Source organism: Hypomesus transpacificus, chromosome 7 (assembly GCF_021917145.1).
Source record: "Hypomesus transpacificus isolate Combined female chromosome 7, fHypTra1, whole genome shotgun sequence".
Lineage (NCBI taxonomy): Eukaryota > Metazoa > Chordata > Actinopteri > Osmeriformes > Osmeridae > Hypomesus > Hypomesus transpacificus.
The window spans coordinates 9,714,818-9,725,014 of record NC_061066.1 but is presented as its reverse complement, the minus strand read 5'-3'; the positions used below and the strand labels follow the sequence as shown (position 1 = coordinate 9,725,014).

The 10,197-nt window shown below is 51.9% G+C and overlaps 1 protein-coding gene across 1 annotated transcript in view; it reads right to left on the bottom strand.

Annotated features, from left to right (window-relative positions):
* The window catches only part of LOC124469800 (ATP-binding cassette sub-family C member 9-like), a 25,995-nt gene that overhangs the window by 5,447 nt on the left and 10,351 nt on the right, over positions 1 to 10,197 (bottom strand). The window contains 20 exon segments of the mRNA XM_047023295.1: positions 2 to 78; positions 549 to 651; positions 1,985 to 2,077; positions 2,220 to 2,377; positions 2,553 to 2,622; positions 2,764 to 2,918; positions 3,013 to 3,302; positions 3,486 to 3,585; positions 3,822 to 3,947; positions 4,038 to 4,175; positions 4,467 to 4,547; positions 4,640 to 4,724; positions 5,313 to 5,414; positions 6,177 to 6,215; positions 6,645 to 6,683; positions 7,943 to 8,004; positions 8,006 to 8,049; positions 8,148 to 8,220; positions 8,959 to 9,121; positions 9,833 to 10,008. Of these exon segments, the coding sequence (XP_046879251.1) occupies positions 2 to 78; positions 549 to 651; positions 1,985 to 2,077; positions 2,220 to 2,377; positions 2,553 to 2,622; positions 2,764 to 2,918; positions 3,013 to 3,302; positions 3,486 to 3,585; positions 3,822 to 3,947; positions 4,038 to 4,175; positions 4,467 to 4,547; positions 4,640 to 4,724; positions 5,313 to 5,414; positions 6,177 to 6,215; positions 6,645 to 6,683; positions 7,943 to 8,004; positions 8,006 to 8,049; positions 8,148 to 8,220; positions 8,959 to 9,121; positions 9,833 to 10,008 (2,174 nt within the window).

The following is a 10,197-nucleotide window of genomic DNA, read 5'->3' as shown; positions in this document are numbered from 1 at the left end:
CCAGAAGGGAAGGCTGTAGTCAGAGCTCCAGATGGAGGCTATGGCTGCTGTCAGCACGATCACCGCCCCCAGGTAGTCCTGGACGGAGACAGGGAGGGAGACGGGGAGGGAGGGAGGGAGGGAGGGAGGGAGGGAGGGAGGGGGAGGATGGAAGTCAAATGATTGCTTTCCTGAAATACAGTTAGACAAACAAACAGTTGTACTGTGGAGGCGTCAGGTGTGAGGTGAGGTGTCAGGTGTGAGGCGTCAGGTGTGAGGTGAGGTGTGAGGTGGGGTGTGAGGGGTCAGGTCAGGTGTCAGGTGAGGAGTCAGGTGAGGAGGCGTCAGGCGTCAGGTGTCAGGTGTGAGGGGTCAGGTGAGGTGTCAGGTGTGAGGCGTCAGGTGTGAGGTGAGGTGTGAGGTGAGGTGTGAGGGGTCAGGTCAGGTGTCAGGTGAGGAGTCAGGTGAGGAGGCGTCAGGCGTCAGGTGTCAGGTGTGAGGGGTCAGGTGAGGTATCAGGTGTGAGGCGTGAGGGGATAGGTGAGGTATCAGGTGTGAGGTGGACTCACAGTGCGGACCTCCAGCCAGCGGTTGGCAGCAGAGAGGAACAGGTAGGCTGTGTTGTTGGTGTCTGTCAGCTCCAGCATCCTCTGCTTGAACCGAGCCTCGTGTCTGGAGACACAGACAGGCAGGAAGGCAGGCAGGGAGACAGACAGACAGACAGGGAGGCAGGGATGGAGACAGACAGACAGACAGGGAGGCAGGGATGGAGACAGACAGACAGGCAGGAAGGCAGGCAGGGAGACAGACAGACAGACAGACAGACAGGGAGGCAGGGAGGGAGACAGACAGACAGACAGACAGGGAGGGAGGGAGACAGACATGTAGTTAGGATGACCAGAAAGAGGACAGGCTGAAGAGGAGGACAGGATGAGGACAGGATGAGGCCTTGAGAACTGTATAATGTTGGATTATCCTGCAGCTGGCACGAGGCACCCAAGGGGAACGTTCTTCTAACTGTTTATATGAGCTAGTCCTTCAGAGAGAGACGTGCTCTGTGGAGAGGGGATGCAGAGCTGAGGAAGTGTAAGGAGGAGAGCAGAGGGGGGGTGGGAAGCTGGGGTATTTAATATGGGAGAACGTCTATGTATATTTAAATGATTAAACTCATAACTGGCGGGTGTCATCATGTGAATGTTAAGTGTGTATATGTCTGTCGTAGACCCTAGACTTAGGTCTAAATTTATACTTCCGGATAGGGGTAGAGTGTGTGTGTGCCAGCGTGTGTGTGTGCCAGCGTGTGTGTTTGCCAGCGTGTGTGTGTGCCAGCGTGTGTGTGTGTGAGACCTGAAGGCTGTGTGTGTGTGCCAGCGTGTGTGTGTGCCAGCGTGTGTGTGTGTGTGCCAGCGTGTGTGTGTGTGTGTGTGCCAGCGTGTGTGTGTGTGTGCCAGCGTGTGTGTGTGTGTGCCAGCGTGTGTGTGTGTGTGCCAGCGTGTGTATGTGTGTGTGAGACCTGAAGGCTGTGTGTGTGTGCCAGCGTGTGTGTGTGTGTGCCAGCGTGTGTGTGTGTGTGCCAGCGTGTGTGTGTGTGTGTGTGCCAGCGTGTGTGTGTGTGTGCCAGCGTGTGTGTGTGTGTGCCAGCGTGTGTGTGTGTGTGTGCCAGCGTGTGTGTGTGTGAGACCTGAAGGCTGTGTGTGTGTGCCAGCGTGTGTGTGTGTGTGCCAGCGTGTGTGTGTGTGTGCCAGCGTGTGTGTGTGTGTGTGTGCCAGCGTGTGTGTGTGTGCCAGCGTGTGTGTGTGTGTGCCAGCGTGTGTGTGTGCCAGCGTGTGTGTGTGTGTGCCAGCGTGTGTGTGTGTGTGTGTGCCAGCGTGTGTGTGTGTGTGCCAGCGTGTGTGTGTGTGTGCCAGCGTGTGTGTGTGCCAGCGTGTGTGTGTGTGTGCCAGCGTGTGTGTGTGTGTGCCAGCGTGTGTGTGTGTGTGTGTGCCAGCGTGTGTGTGTGTGAGACCTGAAGGCTCGGATGGTGGTCAGTCCCTCGGCTGTCTCTGAGAAGTGGCAGAGCAGAGGCAGCTGGGTGGAGTCATCCAGATCCTGGAGGTCCCTGGGAGGGAGGGGGAGGGGAAGAGGTGAGGGTAGAAATAGAGAACTTCACCCTGATGTAAACTGGGTTATCTTACATTGGAACACTGGCAACATGGTGCACACACACACACACACACACGCACGCACACACAGGCCCTTACTTGGAGGCGACTCTGAAGTACTTCTGGATGAAGTAGAAGGTGACGGCCAGGGGCACGAGGGCGACCAGGGAGACCGGGGTCACAAAGGCGATGACCCCGATGGCTGACAAACACAGCAGGGAGGAGCGTGTCAGAGACTCCAGGGTGGGGGGGATGTGCTGTGGGAGGAAGAGAGAGGGGAGAGAGGGCTCGGGTTAGTACAGGACTGGATCTAGCACAGGGACTAGGTCCTGGTCTAGTACAGGGACTAGGTCCTGGTCTAGTACAGGGACTAGGTCTTGGTATAGCACAGGGACTAGGTCCTGGTCTAGTACAGGCACGAGGGAGTCTCACCTGGTCAATGATGTTGGTGTCTGCAGAGAACCTGTTGAGGATCTGTCCCAGAGGAGTGATGTCAAAGAACCTGAGGACACAGCAACAGCAAGACGCTCAACCTGAGTGGACGTGTGTGAGTGTGTGTGTCTGGGCTGTGTGTGTGTGTGTGGGCTGTGTGTGTGTCTGGGCTGTGTGTGTGTGTGTGTGTGTGTAGGCTGTGTGTGTGTACCTGATGGGGGCATGGATGATCTTGTTGAGCAGGTTGTGGTGCAGGTTGGTGGCAGCAGACAGACCCAGGAACTCCACAGACAGAGAGGTGACGAGACACAGCAGGATGCCAGCGCCACACAGGATGATGAACACGGGCATGTAGTACTGGTCCAGCTGCACACACACACACACACACACAACTACAGTCTCTAATATCACTGACTTTCATGGTATTAACCTGAGCCCTGACCCTTAACCTTGGCCTCACCTTCTCTTCCTCGGTAGAGAAGGACAGGGTGAGATTCCCGGTGCGGTTCCCAGGTCCGGAGTCTCTGACCGCGCGGCTGCTGTTGGTCTTGTCAGCGGAGGTCCAGGCCGCCAGCCAGTAGTCGATGGCGACCATGACGGAGTGCTTGAGCAGTTTGGAGAACACCATGAGGAAGACCATGAAGAAGCCTCCAGACGACAGGTAACGCCAGCACACCCCCCACGGGATCTTAGAGCGCCTGCTAGTGGTGGTGGACATGCTGTCATCATCCTCCTCCTCCTCTTCCTCCTCTGGACAGAGGCAGAGAGAGAGGGGAGAGAGGGGAGGGAGGAGTCAAAGAGGAGGAGAGGAGGGTGTACAGTAGAACATGTCATCTTGGAGAACAGAAGGAGAAGAGGGGGGGAGAGGAGAGGGGGGAGGGAGGAGGAGGGGGGAGAGGAGAAGGGGGAGGGAGGAGGAGGGGGGGAAGTCACCTTCGTCCTCGTCATCTATCTGGTTCTTGGCTTCTCTGGAGTAGAACGCTCGTCTGAGAGTCTTCCTCTCCAGCGCCGTCTGGCAGTCTGGCTCTGGGTCCTGTTACCATGGCAACGACAGCACCGTGACTACACGCTAACAGCAGGCTAACTACACGCTAACAGCAGGCTATCTACACGCTTACAGCATGCTGACTACACGCTAACAGCATGCTGACTACACCCTAACAGCATGCTGACTACACCCTAACAGCATACTGACTACACGCTAACAGCATGCTAACTCCAGGCTAACAGCATGATAACTCCACGCTAACAGCATGCTAACTCCATGACCTTCTCCAGCTCGGTGTCCTGGCGGTTCATAAGGGTCTTCCAGTGCTCGTACAGCTGCACGTCATGAGTCTGGATGTCCTTCAGAGTGCCCTCCCGCAGAACACTGCCATCCTTCATCGCAATGATCTGCACACACACACACTGCTGTTACACACACACTGACACATGCCTACTGAGTGTGTGTGTGTGTGAGAGGGTGTGAGTGTGTGTGCTAACCCAATCAGCATGGATGAGATACTGCAGCTTGTGGGTGACAAGCACCACGGTGCGCTTGTCATCCTGCAGGAACTTCAAGATGCCTTCCTGCATCAGGTGGTCACTCAGGTGGATATCCAGCGCTGAGAACGGGTCATCCTGGAGATGGAGGGGGGGGGTGGGGGAGGGTGTAGGAGAGGGGGAGAAGGAGAGGGAGGGAGGAGAGGGGGAGAAGGATAGGGAGGAAGGGAGGGACGGAGGGAGGAGAGAGATAATAATCAAGCAGATATGGTGTCCTAATTGATGATGCTCGATATTCTAGCTGGGTGTGTGTGTGAAAGCAGCGTGTACCGCCTGTACCCATTGCGATCAGGTGATGATGTCAGAGGCGTGTGCTCAAAATCCAATTACAAAGAGCGAAGTAAACAGGAAATTATGCTGCTGACTGACCAGGAAGACCAGGTTGGTGTTCTGGTACAGAGCTCTGGCCACACAGATCCTCTGTCTCTGCCCTCCACTCAGGTTGATGCCCTGGAACACACACACACACACACACGCCCATCATGACAGTGTTTAAAGTGTGAGGAGGAGGAGGATGACAGACAGGATGAAGAGCAGGTCACCCTCTCTCCGATCTCTGTCTGGTCTCCGAACGGCAGCAGGTCGATGTCAGGCTGCAGGGAGCAGGCGTCTATCACGGCCTTGTACCTGGGGGCAGATCACACACATGAACACCTTAACACCAACACACACATGAACACCTTAACACCAACACACACATGAACACCTTAACACCAACACACACATGAACACCTTAACACCAACACACACATGAACACCTTAACACCAACACACACATGAACACCTTAACACCAACACACACATGAACACCTTAACACCAACACACACATGAACACCTTAACACCAACACACACATGAACACCTTAACACCAACACACACATGAACACCTTAACACCAACACACACATGAACACCTTAACACCAACACACACATGTACACCTTAACACCAACACACACATGAACACCTTAACACCAACACACACATGAACACCTTAACACCAACACACACATGAACACCTTAACACCAACACACACATGTACACCTTAACACCAACACACACATGTACCTGGGGGCTGTAGAGAGCCTCACCCACCCACTCACCCACTCACACACACTCACACACACACACAGCCATACCTCTGCTTGTTGCCTCACTCACACAATCACAGCCATACCTCTGCTTGTTGCCTCACTCACACACTCACAGCCATACCTCTGCTTGTTGAAGGGGCTGCCGAAGGTGATGTTGTCCTCCACGGTGGCGTTTAGCAGCCAGGACTTCTGGGTAGCATAGGCCACAGAGTACCTGTTCTTACTGCATGGTGGGAAATAGAGGCAGAACAGAGAGAAGGTGAGCTGAAGAGAGGAGACAGGGGTGGAGAAGACCAGCAGGTCTGGAGGGAGGCGGAGTATGGAGATGAACCACCGCAGGACAACAACAACAACAAACCACAACAAACAACAACAGCAGCAGGGAGTCCAGTTAGAGCATCATGGTCACATGGTTCTATAACATGGTTCTATAACATGGTTCTACAACCAGGTTATTTGTTCTGTTTGTGGCATTGTTCCCACAGATGACTTCCCCTTGTGGACGCTAACTTAGCGAACAGTGCTAACTGCTAACTCTGTCCTCTCTACAGACTCCCAGCACAACTACACAGACCATCCAACAAGCCAAGACACGCACAACGATCACCAGCATGAAGGAGGGATGGAGAGGAGGAGAGAAAAAGGGGGAGAGAAAGAGATGAGGAGAGGGGAGAGAAGGAGAGGAGGGGAGAGAAAGAGAGAGGAGGAGAGACAAGGTGTGAGACTGGATTGAAGACAAAAACAAACCAAAACACTTTCAGTGTGACAGCAATCATGATCACCACGACGACGGAGAGAGGGGATGGAGAGAGGAGGGACGAGAGGGATGGAGAGAGGAGGAGGGAGAGAGGGATGGAGAGAGGAGGAGAAAGAGAGGGATGGTTGGAGAGAAGAGAAGAAAGAAGAGGATGATTAGGGAGCTGACAGGTAGTGATGTTGGGGGTTAGGGTCATGGCACCAGGTGAAAAGAAGCAGACACCTGTACCTCCTGATGTCTTCAACAGGCTCCTCCCACTCAGACCAGCTGGCAAAGTCACGGCAAGCAGTTAGTCAGCTCCCTTCCACACCCCCAGCCCTCTCAATAGTGTGTGTGTGTGTGTGTGTGTGTGTGTGTGTGTGTGTGTGTGTGTGTGTGTGTGTGTGTGTGTGTGTGTACACTCCCAGGAGCGTGTCCTGTGTTCAGTACGTGTGTGGGCAGATTCAGACCCACACTGGGTAGGAGTATTGTAATGCTGTTTCCATTTTCACATTTATCTATGACTATCTTCCTTAAAAAGGTCCCTTCTAGTATAAACCACCAATTTATGATTTGTTCTCACATACTGCATTATATTCTATACTGTAATGCTAATGTTCAGTGCAGTTTGAGAGTAGCTGTTGTTACAAATGCACTACAAATATCATGTGTATAATACAGGAAGTAAACAGGAAGTTGTCACCAGACAGGAAGTACCTTATATTCCCCTCGTGGAGCATCTCACAATCAGGCAGTCTGATTTAGCAGAAGAAGACAAACACACAAAGAGACAGAAAATAAACACACACACACACACACACAGGAACACAGACAAGTACAAGGCAGAGGTTAGTACATGTTCTCTCATCATGATGAAGGACACACACACACAAGTCCCACAGCACATTGGGGCTTCAGACTCACACTGGAATCTGTTCCAGTTTCAGCAGATTCCCTGTGTCGTCCTGGGCATCCCTCCACCATCATGAGAGAAGAGAGCCTGTCTCTCAGGCAGATAACAGGCTATGTTTCATCGTTCATAGCAGAGTATGAATGGGCAGGAGTTGTTGCCAGGTTGGTAGAATTACACAGCAGGAGAGAGCAGTGGTTGCCAGGTTTGTGCAGCAAACCCCTCCCCGAGCTCATTCCTAACAGGCCTCAACAGATGTAAGTTGTTTTTTGTTTCTGATGACATCACACTGTCCAGGATTAATGGTGCTGTTTAAATTCTAGTTCATGATTAAAAAGCTTTTAGAGGGAAACTTGGGTTGATGTCATAACTAAACCAAACAAACATGTTTCAGGGATTGGTTTCCCACAGATCTGGTTATCAGCTAGCGGCCAGCTGGAAAAGGAGACTGCTACAAGAGTTAGCTGCATTAGCATTCTGACTGCCTGCTATCAACTTATCTGTCTCTGTTTGTCCAGGTCTCCTTTGAAATGCTAATCAGAGATCCATTCTCAGCTCTCATTGGCTGATGGACACAAGCTGCACGATGGTGATTGGTTATGTGTGTGATGACCTCACAGAGTGATGAAAGCAGAAAAATAGGTTTATATACAGGGAGGCAGGTTAGGGAGACTGGGATGAGAGAAGGATGGGAAACAGGCAGATAAACAGACAGACAGACAGACAGACAGACAGACAGAAAGGCAGACAGACAGACAGACAGACAGACAGACAGGCAGGCAGAGAGAAAGGAAGGAAGGAAGGCAGACAGACAGACAGACAGATAGACATACAGACAGACAGGCAGGCAGGCAGGCAGGCAGGCAGGCAGGCAGGCAGGCAGGCAGGCAGGCAGGCAGACAGGAGAGGACACCAATCGGACAGGACATGAGACAGGATGGAAGACAGATCTGCTTCCTCTGATGAAGCCTTTGATTAGCATTGATGATGTCACTTCCTCCGCGACATCCATAGCGGAGCACCTGCACCGAGTCCCTGAACCGGTTCATGCCTAGCCTGGTCATGTGACCTATGCCTGGTCATGTGACCTGGTCATGTGACCTACTTGCTCCAGAAGACCTTGCCACTGATGGTCTGCATCTCTCCCAGCATGGCGAGGAGCAGCGAGGGACTTCCCACAACCCACCTGGCCCACCATCATGGTCAGCTGACCTGGGGACAGGAAGTAAGAGATTTAACAAGATACCAGGTGAAATGGAGGAGATACCAGGTGATTTGTAAGAGATAGCAGGTATTTAAGCAGGTGTTACCTGTGGGGATACGGATGTTGATGTCGGACAGCGTGGAAAGGTTGCTTCCCCAGGTGAAGAATCCGTTGTTCACCTGTGGGAGGAGGTCACCATGACAACAGCAGTCAGGCGTCAGGAACAGTGGTCAATTGACTGTTCCCCAGGGCCACGCCCCCTTAGTTACTGTTGCTACGTCCGACACAATTCCCGAACTGTCAACCCAAAAGCCCTGGCGAGTACTGGGATAAGAGCTATAGCTGTCAGTGGGAGTGAGGATTTTTGGAGTAATACCTCCGCGATATCTTCCAGATCCAGGCAGAAGGGACTGCAACATGCAGTGGAAGGATATATTCAAAATATTAAAATTAGCAACGAAGGGGATACAACAAAAATCTAGCATACAGGTCTCAAGTAGCCTTGTCTGGCCAGGCACTTGAACTGCAAGCACAGGGTTGGGATACTCAGGAATAGGTCGCCCACTCACAAAATTCTGCGAAGATTAAAATAAAATATGTTTATAATGGCTTGTTGGGACGTTTTGTTGAACAATGATACAGTATTTTAAGCTCCTGGCAACTTGCTGGCGTTCGTTGGCTAGCTCAGCTTGCAATTTTACAGACATTAACATAAAAAAATATATTTTAACATTAACACATTTGTTGGATTGACTAGTTATGCACTAGTAGTGGTAATAATACTAGTTTACATGAACCATAACTCTTTGGGGATGTTCTCTCAACTAACATCTTAGATATTGTTCGCTAGCAGCTTAGCGCTAGCTACCTTGGAGCAGACATATGCTAAGTGTGTTTGGTGATGTTCTCTAAATTACGTTGGGAGTGGGGTCCCCACACGGTTTTATCCACTGCCGGCACCTTCCCTCTTGAGTCTTCGGCTCTGCAAATGGAAAAAATACCACACCTCCCTCTAAACTATTGGGATATCTAGAGTCAGATCGACACGTACCATAGGCACACCGTTTAACCATGTTGCTTCTGAGTCAAAGCTTGACGGACTTCTTCTCTTAGTAGCAGTTGCTAAGGTACGATTCGACGAGGGCTGTTCTAGGGAGGAGTTTCGGGAACGGTCAATTCTATAAAACATGGATCTATAAAGCACTGTTAATGCTGATGACACTTAACAGAAAGTTACATCAACTCTCTCCCTCCCTTTCTCCCCCATCTCTCTATTCCTCTCCCTCACTCTCTTTTTCTCTCTGTTATTTGAATGTTTACATTCTTCTATTGTGTTTTATATCTTGTTGGATTTAAGTGTTTATTTAAGATAGTGATTTGTCATCTTCCCTCCTCTCTACATCCACCCCAGGCATCATAGTCGATCTCAGATAGTGTTCAACCTGTCACAAGTACAAGACAGATGCAGCTGGAAATGTGAGAGGAGTGTGTGTGTGTGTGGGGGGGGGGTGGCTACGTTTTAAGGGTAGGATGGGGTGGAACAACCTCTCTCCAGCCTCCCTCCAGCCCCCTGCCTCCCTCCAGCCCCCCGCCTCCCTCCAGCCCCCAGCCTCCTTCCACTCCCCAGCCTCCCTCCAGCCCCCAGCCTCCTTCCACTCCCCCGCCTCCCTCCAGCCCCCAGCCTCCCTCCAGCCCCCCGCCTCCCTCCAGCCCCCAGCCTCCTTCCACTCCCCAGCCTCCCTCCAGCCCCCAGCCCCCTGCCTCCCTCCAGCCCCCAGCCTCCCTCCAGACCCCAGGCCCCCAGAACCAATTAACAGAGCTGTGGTCAGGGATTCCCACAGGAAGTGACCACACAGGAAGTGAACCCCAAACACAGTAGAGGGGCTGAGAAAAGGTTGAGGCGTCTGTGGTCTCTGCTTTCTCGTGAGAATCTGGATTTTCCATGAGAGACGAGATGCTGACCGCCTCTACACACAGGGACACACACACACACACCATATCCAAGAGATAAAAACATGTGCCATGAGTGTTATTCTGATACTTGAGTGTGATTGTGAGTGTGTGTGAGACAGACTGTGTGTGTGTTGAACTGTGTGTGTGCGTGTATATGTGAAAGAAAGAGATTATGTACGTGCCTGTATGTGTTTATGTGTGTG